Source organism: Rhinolophus hipposideros (genome assembly GCF_964194185.1).
Source record: "Rhinolophus hipposideros genome assembly, chromosome: 14".
In the NCBI taxonomy this organism is placed as follows: Eukaryota; Metazoa; Chordata; class Mammalia; order Chiroptera; family Rhinolophidae; genus Rhinolophus; species Rhinolophus hipposideros.
The window spans coordinates 35,293,022-35,312,384 of record NC_138060.1 but is presented as its reverse complement, the minus strand read 5'-3'; the positions used below and the strand labels follow the sequence as shown (position 1 = coordinate 35,312,384).

General features: G+C 35.6%; 1 protein-coding gene across 4 annotated transcripts in view; it reads right to left on the bottom strand.

Annotated features, from left to right (window-relative positions):
* ACAD11 (acyl-CoA dehydrogenase family member 11) overlaps nt 1-19,363 on the bottom strand; it is a 71,611-nt gene that overhangs the window by 44,064 nt on the left and 8,184 nt on the right. For all 4 annotated transcript variants that reach the window (XR_013994870.1, XM_081071998.1, XM_081072000.1 and 1 more), the window contains exons 2-8: nt 14,618-14,717; nt 13,600-13,725; nt 12,865-13,026; nt 10,970-11,134; nt 2,967-3,108; nt 2,484-2,605; nt 647-753 (exon numbers count right to left, since the gene is read on the bottom strand). Coding sequence is in view for 3 of the 4 variants with exons in the window: in XM_081071998.1 (XP_080928124.1) it covers nt 647-753; nt 2,484-2,605; nt 2,967-3,108; nt 10,970-11,134; nt 12,865-13,026; nt 13,600-13,725; nt 14,618-14,717 (924 nt within the window). In the remaining variant the exon portion in view is untranslated. The remainder of the gene's footprint in view (nt 1-646; nt 754-2,483; nt 2,606-2,966; nt 3,109-10,969; nt 11,135-12,864; nt 13,027-13,599; nt 13,726-14,617; nt 14,718-19,363) is intronic.

Here is a 19,363-nt window from a genome sequence, read left to right as displayed (position 1 = left end):
AGACTTCTAAAGAGCAACACTATCGGTTGTTATGTTTTGGAGATTACATATACCCATGGAAGAAATGAATTGCAGAACATAGCTGTCCTGATGTTATGATACAGATGTCTGTAGCTTGGGCGACTTTCCAGAGACAGTATCATCCACATGTTCAGTAAGCGTGACATGTCACACCTCTGAGATGGGAGTGTGGCTGGTAAAGCGTATTACATGCCTCAAAAAGCGCTCCACTGATGGAGACAGGGATGTCAAAGACGGGTGCGAAATGTCCGAATAAAATATCATAATGTGATAGTGGAAAAGAGCAATATTTCCAAATTTAATAAATCACCTTATATAATTTGTAACTTTAAGTGGGTATATGTAAGTAACAAATATTAGAAGAAACATTTGAGAGTTTTATCTATATCCTTAAAAGTTTATACACTCAAATTATCAAAATACTTTTAATTATAAATATAGGTAATTTTTATATTTGAAGTCCGTTTATTTTCAGGCAGATAAGAGATTTACCAAATTATTGTGACTGGCAGCAGCAATTCTGGTGTAAGAAATAAAAACAATCCCTATCCCCCTAAAGTTTATGACTTTCACATACTTAATAAAGGCTCTAAATTGAGTCAGCCAAGGAATCTATTTTGCTTACCTTTTTGAGAGCTGCAGTCCAGTTTCTGCCAGAGGTTGCACAACATTGGCAAACAGAAAGCTATTCTCAGATACATTATTTCCCAGAAGATATCTACTGTATACTCCCTGTAAGTAAATTAACATGGAGCAGTTAAAATTCATTGAAAACTCTTCTTTAGTCTTTCCATTTTCCCAGTTTATATGAGTCACTAAACTCACAAGGTACCAAGATATAAATCAGATAATCAATTCTATTAATTTACAAGAAGGAATCATCATACCCCCCAGCTAAAGAGTCATACTGGTATCACCTAGTAAACACACTCTCATCCTAACAGAATTTTAACTGGAAATCAAACTGAACTTGAAGCTGAGCTCAGCAGTTACCAACGATACCAAATTGGCAAGTTATATCACCTCTGAAGATCACTGCTCTCCCTTCATAGTGGGGAAAATCTAAAGAAACCCAAACAAAATAAACTATAAAACCAAAAAGAAAGCAATGAGATAACCTCTAAGAATATTTTATCTCATCTTTGAACCCGTAGTTCAAGTGAACCCGTAGTTTCCTTTGAACAGTGTTAGCTGAATGCTAACCAGTTTTTCCTGCTTAATTCTCCCTTTTCTATGCTTCCAACGTAATACTTTGTCCTTTCTCCTGCCTCCCCACCAAAACACAATCAACTGAATTTCATTAGTTTATTTTTTATACAATTCTTTATGTAATAAAACACTAATAATCTTTCAATTATTTCCAATTTCACATTTCTAGTTAGAATACAATGTTTATGATCATCTGTAAGGTTACTTACTACTATATAGTTTATAACATATATATTAATTTCAATCATAACCCATGTCAAACTTTGATTTGAAATGAAAATCCAGTGAAATTTAAATTCAAAGCCTATCTGGTATCTGATGTGAGGAAACTGATGGATATAGAAACATACCATAAACACTATTTTGAGAAACCCATCCAATCAAGTTGATTAATATGATTAACATGACTGTAAAATACAGGATGAGATATAACACAACTATTTCCTAGACGTCATTTCAGTTGTTCGTGAATAGCATGAACTCTGAGGACAGAGAAAAATCACAATTTTCCTTAATCTTTTTTCCATTCTTGTTTGTTTCTGAAATTTCTTATTTACCTGTTCTTTCTCCAAACCCTAGCCCCTTGCCACTGATGAAGTATATCCATTTCTTAAATAAGCACCCAAGATTCAAAGTACATGGAAACTAAATTAGTATAATAAAGAATGCATCCGTTTAAAGAGTAATTTTTTAAAAAACTGAATTTATTCTCAATTTCCTCTCAAAATTAATCACATAAATATGACATTATTAGGAAATGAAAAAAATTACTCATCTACATATTCACTCAAAAAAATATTAAAAGGCTACTATATGCTAGGCACTACACTAGGGTTCGGGAAGTTCAAAGATACTTCTTTCCTCATCACCAGACCTGGTTAATAAATGGTTTTATAGTCTGAAGCAGACATTATTATAAAATTTTAGCTGTTTCTTAAAATGGATATTCAGGAAATAGCCAATTCTCACATGCTTTTCTCTTTTTGTCATTATGTCTTTCTCTCTTCTGACCTCCATCTTTTAAGTTTATTATACCAAACAGTGATGATCCATTTTGCTACTCAACTTTTTTCCTTCCCAAATTCCTATTCTGTAAGTTTTGGATTTATATTTTACCGATGTATGGTATCTGTCATTATGAGAAGCCAAATGAGCTAAGGATAAAGAATACAAAACCTCTAAAAGATCAGAAAATATTGTCAACCGTACGTTCATAAATAATGATGAAACACATGTTAAAAACAATTAATTACCTGTAGTATCCCAGCCATTTTAAAATACGAAAGGGCAAGAAAGAAATTCCAGTTGGGAAGAATGGGAGTAATTCCCCTGCAACGGCTATATATTGATATTAGTTCTTCCATTGATGGTATCCCTATAAAAACAGCACAAACTATAAACTTTGATAAAAATCTCATGGTGAATATTTAAAAATGTCATAAGATTGTATATGTATATAAAACTAAATATAATAACCATTAGTCCACATAAAAAAACATGTTCTAAATGCTGATTTCCAAAAGAACACTATATACAAAGGATTACATTTTGTCATAAATCACTAAAAGTGGAATGCTTTATTCAGAAAAGTCAATAAGGAATAAAGTGATTCAGAAACATTTTAAAAAACAAATAAAAGCTATCTGAAATTGTAATATAATCCTATTTTAAATTATGAGGAATAATAAAGTTAATATTATATTAATAGCAATTTAGGCAACATTAAGTTTTCATACCTATGTCTTCTTGAAAATGAGAACTTTGGTTTATAAATGGAACTGTCCTTGGCCAAAAGTAGAATAGAGAGAGATGTGCTAAGTCTGACAAAGGATGACCAATGGTTGAAAGCTCCCAATCCAGTACAGCTATAACTCGAGACTATTAATTAAAAATAAAAAGGTTTGAACATATTAAATTGAAAACAACTAAAATGAGGAAATAAATGAAATAGAATACACTCAAAATTACATTTTCTATCAAAAGCAAAGCTGAGGCCATAGTTTGCAGTCTTTATCCAGAGCGGTACATGTCATGTATGAGTATCAACTACTAACTAATTAGCCTTTATGATGTAGAGCCAAGTCCCCTGATTCCATTACCGGCCATCAGTTCTCCAGCATTTTATTTTACACAGCCTTAGTATATCTCTACTAAAGAGCAGAAGCAAAAAAAGTTGAAATCTCCCAACTGGAAATAACTGTGGTAAAGAAGAAATTCTAATGATTAACTGATTATAATTTATGAATCTATGCTATGCCATATATAATTATGAGTTTGCTTTGGTGACGCATCTCATTACATAAAAAAATATTAGTTTTATGGCAACAGTAATTTTTTAAGTAAGTTGTTTCATGCTGTAGATACAAAAATATAATTGTTATAAAATATCTTGTGGTTTTTTAAAAATATTTTCACAAATTACGTTGTTTTTTATAAATTTTATTGGGGAACAGTGTGTTTTTGCAGGACCCATCAGCTCCAAGTCAAGTTGTTGTTCTCAATCTAGTTGTGGAGGGCGCAGATCACTGGCCCATGTGGGAATTGCACCGGCAACCTTGGTGTTATGAGCACTGTGCTCTGACCAACTGAGCCAAACGGCCGCCCCCAATGTTGTTTGTTTTATGAATACAAAATCCACCATTATATAGCAACATAAGAGTCATGTCAGTTGGAATGAATAAAACAGAAAGCTTTCCTCATTCTACTTTGTAACAATATGCACCAAGGGAATAGATATCTTTATGTTAAGAACACAGGATATTAAACTGTAAATACAAGGGGAAAAAGCAATTTGCAGAATAATACACATATTATTTTTGTTTAAATAAAAAAGGTTATATATGAATGCTCAAAGTTGAAATGATATACACCAAATGGATAGCAATGGCTGTGGTTATTTCAAAGGATTAAGATGAGAGGGATGGGGCATAGGAAGAGTTTTGTACAGAAAAATGACATGATAGGATTTGCATTTTGAGGAGACATTCTGCTGCTAGGTTTTGAATTGACTGTAGGAAGGCCAGTGAAGAGGCTGCTGCAATAATCTAAACAAGATTATCCAAGCCAGGTAAAACAGCACAGTTTATTTGGGCAATGCAAATCACTAAGTTTCATGCCTTTATATAACTTTGTGTGTGCTTGCTTTCTCTTGCTCCTCTGGTACACTTGTATTCATTATTGTAGCTTTCTGGGAAAATGTGAACTTTGGAATCAGATAGATCTATACTCAAACCCTAGCTCCACCATTTACTTAGCTGTGTGACTCTGGACAAACTAGTTAATCTCTCTGACTCTCAATTTTTTCAGCCATAACATACACCTCTTGTATATGGTTAAGTGTGACTATTAACTGAGGGCAGGTAGCATGTCTGTTTTGTTTACCAGTTCATAGCAAACTACCTGGCACATACTAGGTGGACAATATGTATTTATTCCATGAATAAGTACAGAGCTTGGCATATAGCAGGTAAACAAAATTTTTCTATTAAGAGTACTGGAAAAATTGATCACTCCTTCCTTCATGATTTGACTTTATAAGGTCTTTTATTGTTGTGTTATATTGTAGTATAAGTTACTATACTGTTAATAGCTAGATTTGATAAACAAAAAAAAATTGGATGCATTTTTCTCTATACCATTCTGTTTGTTTCTATGCTCTTAACATTCAAGGAAAAGATGAGACACTTCCTTACACAATAAATGTTTACCTTTGTTTAGTGAACAATTCCTTTGTAGTTAAGTTTCAAGATAGCTGAAATATTTTTTAGATAATTACACAAAACTGTAAAACAAAGGCCAGTGAGAAAAGTTGATGGTCCATCAATTGTATCAAATAATGTAAATTAATTAGCAAGTTAATTAGAATCCTGTCTATGCCTGTTTGTATACAGCGCTATAAAAAGCTCAGCATAACTCCTAGTAATTGAAATGAACATTCACTAGTTCATCTTGCTGCTCAAGAACTTATTAATAAAATGATTTCTGACTGTTTTTCTGCAACCTCAGCACAACTAAATGTTTTTTTTTGTTGATCATGTTCTACATTGAGTTTTCATTTTTCTGTGTATGCTTTTGGTACTATAGAATTTTATTAATATGTATTTTACCTTTCTGAAACAAAAGAAACATGCAATCTAAGAGGACAAACAGATGAAGAAGGCAGGGAAGAAAATAATACAATTTTTAATAAAAATATAAGCTAGGAGTAAGGTTATTACATGAAATTGAATGTCATAGGTCATATATAATTGTTAGTACAGACAGTAAAATTTGCTCTGAGTTGTCTATGGGCAACATAAAGTGAGAAGTATGATCAGTCACAATGATAGTGTACATTAAAAACAAACCAGATGCTCAAGAGTGATAATTTTCCTTGACACTGAGCCTTAAGAAAAATGTCACCCATCAATCTGCATGAAAGACATTATTATGTAGAGAGCTGAAATGTCTTCTCAACAACATCAAGAGAACTTCAAAGGCCATATAATCCCCAGAAAGCAGCTTGTGCTGATAAATGAATAAAAGGACAAAAATGAGTCAAGTAGAAGGCAAGAACATATGCTGGAAAGTGGGAGTCTCGATGAGAAAAGCAACTTGAGGGTTTGAGAAGAATAGAAAAGATGTGAAAATCCGTTTTTTAAAAAAGTCACAGATTTTTACAAAGAGACAAATTTACAGCTTAGATGAAATTACGCAGTGTAAATATGTCCCAGACCCAGTTAACCTGACTTCATGACTATTCTACAGCAAAAATATGATGACCCAAGATCAGGGTTGGAGATTGTATAAAGTCAAGCGGTCAGAAGATTCTGAAACAATAAGTAATCTAAGGTTAGGAAACTTTGTAACTCTTACATTACTTGTACACATCCACAGTCAAAAAATTATTAATTCAATTGATAATAAACAAGGTAGTTTTTAAAATGATTGATCATGTCCACATAGGCCAAGCAGGATAAGAAGTCAAATGAAGTCTTAGGGGGTCCACGCATTCTAAAGTAACCGCAATCAAACTTGCAGCATTGCAGGGGAGGTGTAAAGAAACAAGAGAACCAGAAAGTGAAGGTGTGGTCAAAGACAAGGCATTTCTAGATCACTGAAGCTAACCAGTTCCAGTGGAGATGAGAAACAGTACAGTGTAGAAGCAATGGTACAGAGCATCGGAAGTCTGCAGGCCTGAGTTCAAAAAGGGCATTTACTAAAGAGTGTTTTAAAAATATCTGTAAAATAGGAAGGTTGAAAAAATCCAATCTCCATGTCTTTTCTTGCAACAAAATTAAATTTTATCACTATGCTTTTCTCCAACTACCCTGACAGTTTAGACACAATGGGGGAAATTAAAAAGAAAAAGCCATTAAAAATACAAGTCTTATTTTGCATATCAAATCATTCTTTTCTTCATAAGTTATTATGTAGAAGCCTGCAAGGTTGACAACTTCCGCAGAACCAGTGTACATATATTTGCTATCTTAAATACATCTGACTAAATATATTTGCTATCTTAAATACATCTGTCAAATTAATGGAAGTGGCTTTAATATCTATAGGTTGATTTGTTCATAATGAAATATATTTGTCTTTCAAGTTGAAATGGCACAATGCACATAAAACTCCAAAAGCTTAAATACTTCTCTGCCATATGGGTGAGATTTATATTTATTAGGTTGGTACAAAAATAATTGCGGTTTAAAGTTAAAAATAATAGCAGAAACTGCAATTACATTTGCACCAACATAATAGAAAATTTACAGTATTTCCCAGAAAAACTGAATTCCTTTTGAACATTGCAGTGAGCATGTTGCCTGCGGAAATGCACACTCAAACATTCTTCAAATACTTTACATATAAGTAACTGGAAAATAAGGAATGCTAAACTGAGTAATATGCTTTAGTTTTGCCATACCTTTCAGTAACCCTTTGCTGGCTAACCACACACATTTCTAGAAGATTTATCACTTAAAATTATTTTTGTTTTCTTTCTTAATTGTTTGGCTTTCTGATAAAAATAAAACATGGTGTTTTGCAACAACAACAACAACAAAAAACAATAAAACCTCAAAACTTAAACATTAAAGAAATGTACAACTTACAAGTCTCCTATAATTCAATCCCCTACAACCACTGTTTAACTTTTAGTAAATACTATGAAATATTTGCTTTTACCTTAATATTTTTCTGAAGAATAGAGATTAATAAGCAGTCTTAGAAAAGTAGAATAGAAAAAGAGCAACCCTGAAATGTTGGTGTGTTTTTTTTGCACCGATTTTAAAGGTATGAGGTGTGACCAAACAATACAAAGAATGTTTAAATAAAAAACAAATTATTACAGTAAAAGACACTTGACATTAATCCCCCTCAAAATGCCTGCCCTCGCTTTGAACACACTTATCCCATCCTTTTTGCCACTTTCTGAAGCAGTTCTGGAAGTCCTCTTTCGTGAGTGTCTTCAGTTGCACTGTCCTGGCTGCCTCGATGTCCTGACTCAATTCAAAACATTTACCTTCCATGGTCCTTTTGACTTTAGGGAAGAGCCAGAAATCACATGGTGCCAGATCCAGTGAATAAAGTGGATGAGGACACACCATTATGTGTTTAACAGAAACTGCCCTACCAGAAGCGATGTGTGACACAGAGCGTTTCTGTTGTGATCATAAAATACGGTGAATGCTGCTGCCGAGTGCCATCCGACGGAAAGGCAGGGATATTTAATACAGGAAGCGGTGCATCGAGCCTTAGTAACAGCATATGACAAGTTTCAACTTGTTCGGTGCAGTCAGTCAGGTGTGAGCTACGACTGAGAGAAGGTGTGTTTTAAAGTGTGCGTAAATCATCCTCCATCGTGACAACACTCAGTGTCATTACACGGAGTGGTAATTTCTGTCAAATAAACACATTACGGTGTGTCTTCATCCACCTTATTTACCAGATCTGGAACCATGTGACCTCTGGCTCTTCCCCAAAGTCAAAATGATTCAGGACAACGAGGCAGCCACAAGAGTGCAACTGAAGATACTCACGAAAGACTTCCAGAAGTGCTTCAGAAAGTGGCAAGAACAATGGAATGAGTGTGTTCGAAGCAAGGGGAGATATTTTGAGGGGGATTAATGGCAATGTGTCTTTTACTATAATCAATTCTTTTTTAATTTGAACATTCACCATATTGTTTGATCACACCTTGTACACAATGTGAATTTCCAGGTTTTGATAATATACTACAGTTGTGAGAGATCCATTTGGGGAATCTGGATGATGGGTATACCCTTCTGTGCTATTTTTACATCTTTTGAGACTAATTATTTCAAAATAAGAAGTTAAAATAAAAATTGAGGGACAAAGGGAATAAATAATTAGCCTTAATAAAAATGAAAAAAAAATTAATTAAAAAGAATAAAAATTAAGCATAAATATATGAGATGGAAATAGTTACTTAGTGATTAACTAAAATCAATTCTTTCAACATAGATTCATGCAGAAACATGTAAACACCTGCTACATAAATGAATAAAATACAGTCACTGCTTCAAAGGAGTTCTTAGCCTAGGTTTTGAGCATCTACCATATAGACTCTAGGGGCAAAGGAAAGAAAAAAATTAAAGACATAATCCTTACCCTCAAAGGAGAAACAAAAAGCTTTCGATCAAATCCCTAGGAACATATACCGGTGGGCACATGTTCAACTCCAATTTGTGGAGTGTCTTCACACACACACACAAACCTAATTTCCTATTTACTTATGAAATTTAAAAACCGAGGTGGAAAAAATAAACTTGACTAACATTAAATTCTAAAGTTTCATAGCTCTTAATATCAGTCCAGGGTGGGTATCTTTTCCATTCTGACTTCTCTTGTAGTTCACTTTGTATGATATACACTTTAGCAGTTGGGTATATATTGTTCTCTGCTGTTCCTGAGTATCTTTTATATCCATCTGTATTTTGAGCTTATCAAGAGCTGTATTTTCTTTCCAACACCATGTTCCAGAGTACATAATAGATAATGAATAAATGCTAGTTGACTTGCACTCTGCCAACCATATGTTACTACCATAAACAATTAGCTACAATATTTATGGGAGGCAGAAATTGATTAAATTTGATTTAACTAATAATTATGGGATTACTGGGTATAAAGCAGAAGACATCTTATTAGCTACTGTATAATCCTAAAACATTAAATGATAATGATGTATGTAACAAATTAATATTGCAGCTAAATAGCTTAAAGCTATGCCTCTACCAGTTGTTTCTTTTTTAAAAGAAACCTCCCCCAACTATTGAATATTCCACTTGTCTAAAAGAAGATGACATCTGTTTGTAAACTTTAATCCTATAAGAAATGATATTCTAATATGAGATTAAGTATTAAAAAAGAATAACTTTTTTGGTACTTATTGAAGTTTGCCATCAGTTTCAGCATATTATGCTAATCCTAAAATTTAAACATGTTGGTAGACAATACGTACGAGTAATTCAGGAGATCTAGGTCTGAATTTTTCCTTCCTTAAGTAATGAATAGAAAAGAACTATAGTTATAGAACACATAAAGGACTCTGACTTATTCACAGGTAGGCTCTTAAAGTATTAATGAATCAAATGATATAGATCAAATATAGGTCAGATCCTGCTAGGTTTTAAGTTATAAGTTTTTATAATTTTTCCAGGTTATTAATTGGCATTCTTTAACTCTCTTACTTTATATTTAACAAAGTTAGAATTCAGAATTCATCAGTGCTATTAAAAGATTGCACATATATATGATTACATATACATAACTTTAATAACCAAATTGACTTTTCCCGGAAAAATTTGGTCTTGCTGGTGAATGTGCTCATATGTCTTCATATTATATTTGACTTTCAATTGATACAGTATTATGACAACAATGCAATTTATAATGTTATTTTCCTCCTGTTCTTTTCCTATAGGGAGGTTATGAAAACCCAGAAACTTAGCACGTGGATTTAGAGCAGTTCTTCCTGCCCTAAAACATCTTAGCTTTCTGGAAAAACTAATGAACCCAGCAAACCCTCCTCTAAATAGCAGGGTTCAGGGAACTGTAAATCTTTCACACTAATGTCAGCGTACTCGTAGTGAGGGCCAAGTGTCTTGTTCAAAAGCATATAGATGAGAGGAGAATTGAAGTAGCTTCCTCATTCCCACCAAACTCCTCTAATCCTCGGCCTCATTGCCAGTGTTCAGTGGAGGAGGGTTACAGTTTTGATTTGTTTGTACTCTTTATAAAGATTACACTGTGTACATTAAATAGAGCAAGGTTACGTTAATCTCACGCAATTCTTTCCAGACCTCAAAAGAGGAATTCTGTTCTTTCTGAGCTTATAATAATCAAATTAAAAATTCTTCATGAGATAGGAAAAAGAATTGAAAGTGAAAATGAACCAGAAGAAAGAACATGAACATGGACAAGCTAAGCATTTTTAGTCAATGAAAAACGTCTTTGAAAACAGCAACATGCTTATAAATCCCCAAATCCTAATTGAACAGTAAATCAGATATCACTCAGGATTAGACCCTCCCTTCAATGTAGGCAGATGCCTGTGCTAGAAAATCTGCAGGATTCATTGCGAAAAGTTTTGTGTGGTGAAGACAGTCCTGAATTTAGGTGAAGAGTGGGGATGGGTTGGGCTCTTTCAGCACTCTCAAGGGAACATTTTGTGTTCCAAATTAGTGCTTGTGTCCCAAAGCAGATCTACTTAACTTATTGTAGACATGGCTTACAATACCTGTGTAGGGTGGAACACTATGTTATCCAGTTTGAAATCTCCATGAATCAAATTTTCTTCATTGTCATTATCTGGCAAGTTTTGCATTAGCCAGTTAGATAGCTGGTTCATGGCAGGGATGTCCCGATGAGCTGCAGCTTGATACTGCTTTGTCCAGGTTGATACCTAAAGATATATAAGAGAAATAATAGAGCTGAAAATGGAATGTAAGATCCACTAATTCTAAAATTAAAACAAAATTCTACTATATCAAATTTGTTTTTTTTCCTAACTGCTCAAGACATCACCCTAAAACACGCTTATCTAAAATGTAAACATTTGAGTCTCTCTTCCATTTAGCTCCACTTTACTTACATAGATTTTTATCTCTCTCCCTCTGTGTCACACACACACACAATACTGGTCTAGGAATCAAGAGATGTGTGTTCTAGTCTTTATTTAGTGATTATTTTGTGGGAGAACAAAAAAGAAGGCACACAAATACACACACGTATGCACAAATAAGCATAAAAATGTTTCTGTAAGGGTTACAAGAAACAATCCTTTGAAAAGGGAATGTTGGGGCTAGAAAAAGAGGGACATTTTCACTTTTCATTTGAATACCCATTCTTATTACCCACAGAATCTTCTAAATACAAGGGGTGCCAAAAAAATTTACACACATGACTTTTATTTATCTTTTGTTATCGGCATATATTGAGTATTACAATTTTAATACAGTTTTCCCTTTCTTAAAATGTGTATACATTTTTTGGCACCCTCTGTATATTATAGTTATGAGGAGTGCAAAGACTTTTTATTGTTCTTAGAATCGAATGCAAACAAATGAACTTATTCTCAAAGTCCTCCATCATTTGAGACCATACCATTTATCTGCTTATATCTATCTTTCTCCCCACTTCCCTAGGTATCTCTGTTCAATTTAGTTCAGTAAAGAGCTTCATCTTTGTAATCATACAGACTTGGGTTTAAATGATGTCTAAGCCATTTAATTGTGTATCACTTGATACCTGCAAGCCTCAGTTTCCTCAGCTGCAAAACAGGAATAATAATACCTATGTCTTATGGCTGTTACAAAGATTAAAGAAGAGTAGGTCAACAATTCATCTAGCATGGGAATTGGCATATAATGAGTACTCTCTAAATCTTAGTTCCTTTCGGTCTCCCTTCAAACCCCTCAAAAAGACATATGCACAAAGGGAAACAGCCTCATACATAGCTGGTCTTGCTGTTCCTTTGATTTGAAATGTTCACCATCTCTTCCCTACTACTCTAGAGTTTATCCTTCTTTAAATATACAATGTAAGATACTTCTCCCCCAGAAAGATTTACCCACTTAAACAAGGGCATACTGAATCTACCCTGTGAATGGAATAGCTCTCATGATGAGTACCAAACAATTTACTACGAGGTTACATACTCTTTTATGCCATTTTCAAATTTTATATCTTCAAGTTTCATATAAATGAGACTCATGTATAGGTCTCTCAAAATTGACCATAAATTCCTTTGGAAGAACTTATTTCTATTTTCTTGATATTTAACACAGTACCTACCATATGGTAGACACATAGTCATGCTTAATAAATATCTGTTAACCTATCTTAAAAAGGGAAAACTGTATAGAAAATATGTTGCTAAATTAAATGAAGAGGCTAAAATAGCTTTAAATTTGTATTCATATACATTCGGTCAGTTACAGAAGCTTTTGCTGAACAAAACCTGATCTAAAGATATAAATTATTTTATGCTTGAAAGAAGTCAATGTGAAGGCTGATATTAAAAGTTACAGCCAAGTTTCAGAAAAATACAAAATAATAGGTTTTAATTTTGACTAGTAATATATATTATTTCTAAAAACTTGAGAAAAGAATCCTTTTATGTGGATGCATTACCTGTCTCTTGCAGTACCCAGCACCTTTACCATATCCTTCCAGCTGCAATGAGTGTATATTCAAGGAATGCAACTGAGCCAAGGTTTCTATCATGGCCACATATATGGCTGAGCGTTCTGCTGGGCTAACTCCAGGAATTGTGAAATCACGAAAGATTCGACCCTATGGAAGCAATTACAACGGATAATTTAAAACAAATCTTTTCTTAATTCTTTGCTGTGTCATCATCCCTTATTGCCTACAAAAGATCAGAATAACAGTTTTGCAATCAAAACCAATTCTTTGCAGAACATGCTAGAAAAATATACATGAAACATGTTTAATGTAAGAGTATATATGCCAAAGAGAAATACAGTATATAACAAGATGAACTTAAAGGACAAAAACTACTCTCAAGTTATATTTTACAAGAAACTTAAAAGAATTTGAATTTATTGTTAATAGATTTTCTATTTGGAGTAATTTTCCCCCACCGACAGGACAGTTTGGTTATTGCCATTACATATAGCTCTTTACTGACACCTAGAGGAAAATTTAAGAACAAGTTAATATGCCCTAATTATTAATTTGTTCCTATTCTATTTTATCACCATATTGGGTGTGTGCTCAAATTAAAACTAAAGTTTAAACCCTTGCAAAGCAAACTAATTACCTAAAATTTTGACTAGTAAATGATCATTTATTAACATTAATTTCAAAATTAAAAATAAAAGCAACAAAGTAAGATTAATTTACCTGCACATGTTCCATCACATAAAATTCTGTTCCAATAACAGAAGCATTGCTGCAGTACAATAAAGGCTTGGGAACAGGGAATCCAACTGAAGACAAAGCTTTCTGGACTTTAAATTCTCTATCAATCTAAATAGGATGATAGATTAGTAACAATCAAAAACAGAAATTTAATAACTACTTATAAGCTAACATTAAGGCTAGAATTCAATTTTAAAACAGTACCAACAAACAACTCAGAGGATAATAATTTCCTTATTATTTTCCTTAAATGTAGTCTTAGTGCAATTATTACAATATAAATTAGGTCAGTACTAAAAAATAACTAGGCTAAAAGGCAAGGGGCATTCATGGGGCTTAATCTTGGCTCTGCTAATATGAAGGCAACAGTTCCCTGAACACAGTATTTCACAGATATCATCATAAAACATCTCTTTGTTCCCAACAGTTCCCTGATCACTGGCTCACTCTTTCTCACATAATAATGTGCTTTTAAAAACATAGTTAAAGGGGTGGCCGGTGACTCAGGTGGTTGAAGTGCTGTGCTCCTTCCTAATGCTGAGGTTGCTGGTTAGATTCCCAGTGAGCTGGGCCCTCCACAACTAGACTGAGAACAACGGCTTGAATTGGAGTGAGGGGAGGGGGAAGGAGGAAAAAAACATAATTTCAATATATAAGCAAAGTACAAAACATTTATAAATGAGTAGCACTTAAAGTATTCAGTGGATGACTATATTTCTGACTATATTTCTAGCCAATTGTACAGGAAGGAATGAAATCCACAAAAGGACTGGTTGTTGCTCAAGATTAATAGCCTAAAAATAGATCTCAGCCTCAAGTCCTGTCTCAAAACAAAAAGGGGGATACAATTCAAGTGAAATTTTTAACTAAGAATTACAATGCATTTTCTATTATTTAATAATGATGAGAAGACTTTTGAAAGCAATTTAAATTGTTTTTGTGGGTATAAAACGCATTTATTTGTCAACAAAGAATGTATCATTACATGTGCATACCATACCTGATGTGCTTTGGGAAGAAGTGGACCAGGTGGTTTCTTCCTGAGTACATATTCTTGAAAGCCCTTCTGGAGATAAAAGGTTGGGTTGGACTGTCCTGATCTAGGTAAGAATAGAGAAATGGTCCATTACAAAGATTATTTACCTTTTTCCCCAAATTGTACTGAAATGACAGAAGAAACACAAAATGAAAATAAATCCATTTCAATGTTGGAAGGCTGCGAGCGGTGCTACCAGCATCTCAGAACATGAGTTTTTGGATGATATAAAGCAGATGACAATGAAGACTGGAACAGCTAGGTTAGCGTCCCCTCATGTACATTGGAGAGAGAACCCTCAGACGCATCACCAAGGTTAGCGTCCGAGCACAACTCTGTACACTGGGTATCTGATAAGCAAGGCGCCACAGTGTCCAGGGAATTCACGGACACCAAGGCACTGACTTTCTCCACCAGCTGAACAGAAATTCTCACACAGACTAATGAAATACACTTCAGCTACGAAAACTATCCAATCTATACCTTCATTTACGATATGAGCAGCGTAGAACTACCCAACTTTACAACAATCCAACATAGCATGAAAGAAAGGTCTTAAACTACACAAACAGAAGAATCAATCCCTGAGGTAACAGGTAATAGGGGAAAGAGAAAAAAATTCTTTTTCAAAGTTTCTCCCTAGGCCTCCAGCCTCCATCAGCTAAGAACAAGAGTTCAGACTGAATGCAGCAGCAGTTCCAGTGTCTACATGTTTCTCCTGCAAGCCAGAGCCACCCTCCTCAGAAATCATACCAAAGAGCACTGATCTTGGCATCATCTAATCCCATGTGGGTGCCTTTTAGCATAAGGAAGTGGAGATCATTGCCAATCGTCAGGAAATGGGACCATCTCAAGCTCTGTTGTCTATCTTGACATGGGACAATGAACCTTTAAAAAACATTTCTTTATGCTAAACGTCTGATTAGATGCTTTTTTGATAATGTAGTCATATACGAAGCACTGGCCTTTCATAATGGTAAATGACTCAGGTGAAATATAAAGGGAAAACTAAAAACTTACCATTGAAGTTCCCATAGGGGTTACCATATGACCCAGCTACTTCACTCCTAGGTATATATCCAAGAGAACTAAAACCATGTTCACACAAAACCTTGTACAAGAATGTTCATAGCAGCACTAGTTACAACTGCCCAAAAATGGAAACAACCAAAATATCCACCAACAAATGAATAAAATGTGGTATGGCCATACAATGGAATATGACTCAGCCAGAAAAGGAATGAAGTTCTGATACGTGCTACCACATGGCTGTGATACGGGAGAGCCCCCTCACTATAAAAACGTTAAGTCTCCTTTCCCTAGTGTCTCCATAGCCCCTGGTTGTAATCATTTTTCAAATCAGTTTCTTCATCATAAACAGTACATTGTTTTTAACCTGAATCGTAGAAATCTCCTACTCTCTGCTTTAGGTAATTACCCTAAAGCTTGTGATTTATGCTTATTGATTATCGTCATTGTAGCACAGCATTCTTTCCAGGCCTAGCTCCGGGGCAAACAATAACCGAATGACCTGGCCGGTTAAACCAGAAGAAAGGCGAACAAGCTGAACAAGTTTTCATCATGCAGTCACCGTGTCAGTGGCTTTGAATCTTGCTTCTTGGACCAACGCTTTTAACTCTGTTAACTAAAATCCATCTCTCCTCATCTAGGGGCGGTTAGGATACAAGTGATGCTCACCAAGACTTCCAGTGCCTCCCGACCAGAGGTCAACATGTTCCTCCAGGCGGATCTCAAGACACTTTCCCCTCATCAAAGATCAGACGGGGCAAGAGTCCCGTGAATCCCCAATAGGCAGGGACAATGGCCACATTCAGCAGGAAGCAGATACAGAAGAAGATATCTCCTATTCCTCAGCTTCCCATCGAGACTTATGGGGATCACGTCTCTCAAGGGGGACATAAGGCAGACAGTTAGGGACAGGAATTGGGTCTCTGAGATGCCTGGATATGTCAGATAACATTCCTGCACGTCCAATATAGCCTACGGGAAATAACTGCCCAAAAGACCTCCCCTCTCCCCCCAAACTTTCCTTTGTTTACCTTAACCATTAGCCATTGTCAATCACAAGTATCAATCAAACAAACCCTCAATTAGAGAAGAGTAGCCCATTCTAGAAGAGAAGGAAATAAAACCTCCAAGTCCTTGCCAGTCAATGCCTTTTGAGCCACTCCTTTGTGCTCGGGCCTGTTCCTATCTCTTTGGAGTGTACTTTCACTTCTAATAAACTGCTCTTTCACCACTGTATTTCTGGTGTCTCGTTCAATTCTTTGCTTGAGGCGCAAGAACCTGGACACTGCTGAGGAGGGTCTGTTCTCCAGTAACAGATGGACTTTGAAAACATTATGTTAAGTGAGAAAAGCCACTCACAAAAGGCCACATGTTATATGATTCCATTTCTATGAAATACCCAGAGAATATATAAACCCATAGCGACAGAAAGTAGATTAGTCGCTGCTAGTGGATGGGAGGAGGGGGGAATTGGAAGGTAAGGGCTTCTTTTTGGGGTGATAGAAATGTTCTGGAATTAGATATTGATGATGGCTGTACAACTTTGTGAATATACTAAGAAAAAACCCACTAACTTGTGCACTTAATTAAAATTTTGAATTTCATGTATCATGAATTTTATCTTAAAAACAAAAAACAAAAACCCACCAAACTAGAAGCTTCTCCCCTGAGTATGTATCTACCATGGTTCTAACAAAGACAAAAAACCAAAAAAGTGCACCTTGGGACGATCACCACCAACACTGTGAACAGAGCCTGGCCAAATGTAATCCCTCCAGGCATCAGGCCTTCATATAGTGTGGGACCCAGTGATGGTATCAATACAGTAAGAATCATTAATAAGCCAAACTGATGGTAATAACTATTGTTTAGGACTTGACATCTGGTGCTGTGTGAATCTATAACCAAAGAGGTGGTACTTTGGATTTGTCCAACCTTAATTAACAAAGACGGAATCTTTGCATTAAATGAGTGGTTAGGGACACTCACTCGGGTGGAGAAGACTGACTAGTCAAGCTCACCAGCCCCCAGCAGGCCGCCCTCAGCTCGGGTTCACTTAGAGGTGAACGACAGGAGGTGCAGAATGCCGGCAGGGCAGCACCCGATGAGTTTTTTCAGCAGAGTCCTCACAGCAATCCACGCAGCAGACTATGGTTTACTCTATGACGCCGTGTCCCTTTGGTGACAGCTCAGGTTTGAAGAAATGAGACCACAGTGGGTGAGTATGGGTACCACCCTGGCTTAGCAATCTCTTGCTCCACAGGAGCCATTATCTCTAGTAGCAGCCCTCTGGGCACAGCTTCCAGTGTTCTAGCAAGGGATATACCTAGCTGCAAAACCTCACTGCGCCTGGGGAAACCCAAAGTATCCCACAAGATACAGTTCATTCACAGGACTTCCGGTTCAGATGGAGTTTATCAATTACATGTTATTTTTACCATGAGTAGTGTTGCCTGGAAACACACCTGACATGTCACCTTTACTAAGTTTCCAGAACAGAGTTAGAAAGCTAACTTAACTTGTCTGTAGAGAAGGAGAAAAGGTTTTGTAACCCTTTCCTCACATCATACTACATAAGTCTCAGACCCATGACATCATATTAATGGGTGGCTCTGCATCTCCAAGCTTAGAAACTTAGAAATTCCTACAAGATTTTTTCAACAGCAAGAAAGTATCAGTCTTGTTAAGGGTGTTACTTCTCCAAGCTTAGAAACTTAGAAATTCCTACAAGATTTTTTCAATAGCAAGAAATTGAAAAAAAGTATCAGTCTTGTTAAGAGTGTTACTTCTGCTTGCAGCTATGTATGTAGGTAGCTATCTTGTCCCTTGTCCAGAGATAATTTGAAAATACTCAGGGTTTGCTTCTCTTTGATATCACACTTTTTCCTTTGGTATTGAAAACACTGGCGGAGTCATGACTATTTTGATCAAGTGTAATACAGCAGTTCATACCAAGCTTCACCATCTGTTCTGACAATCAGCTTTGTGTGTTCATTAGGGCTTATGAATCCCTCCTGCAGCCTATGGATTTGCACAAATTGAAGTAACTTTTGATGTTGATGCCAACAGCATCTCAAATGTATTTGCTGTAGATAACAGATCAAGAAAAGAGAAGATTAAAATACTAATGTCATGGTGTTTGAGCATGGAAACATTGAGTATATGGTCCAAGAGGCTTAAAAGTACAAAGCTGGAGATGAGAAGCAGAGGCAAAACATCCCCTAAGAACTTGCTCGGGTCCTATATATTCAACAATAAGGTTACAGTATAAGATGAGACACATCAAAGCAGAATCAAAGATGAAGTCAAACAATGCAATGGAATCATCAAGCGGCTGGTCAAGAATCACATAACTGAAAAGGAAGAATTTAACATCAGCAGAAAGAGCTGGAGAAGATCTGAAACTCCACCATTATCATAGTGCACCAGAGAGCAGGCCCCCGGCTAAGTGCTTCATTGGGGGCTCCCTGGGAATGGTGGCTCACTCTTCCAGAAATGCCTCTTCTGGAACCATGACCGCAGAAGTAGACCAAGCTGACCAAAACACAACGTAGCACAGTCCACAGGTTCATGAAGTCTGATGGACCCTAATTTGTAGGAAGTCAGTTCAGTAACAGTTTCTAAAGATCATATTTGAGCTGCTATTTAATATGTTACTGGACATTTTGAATACTTGAACAC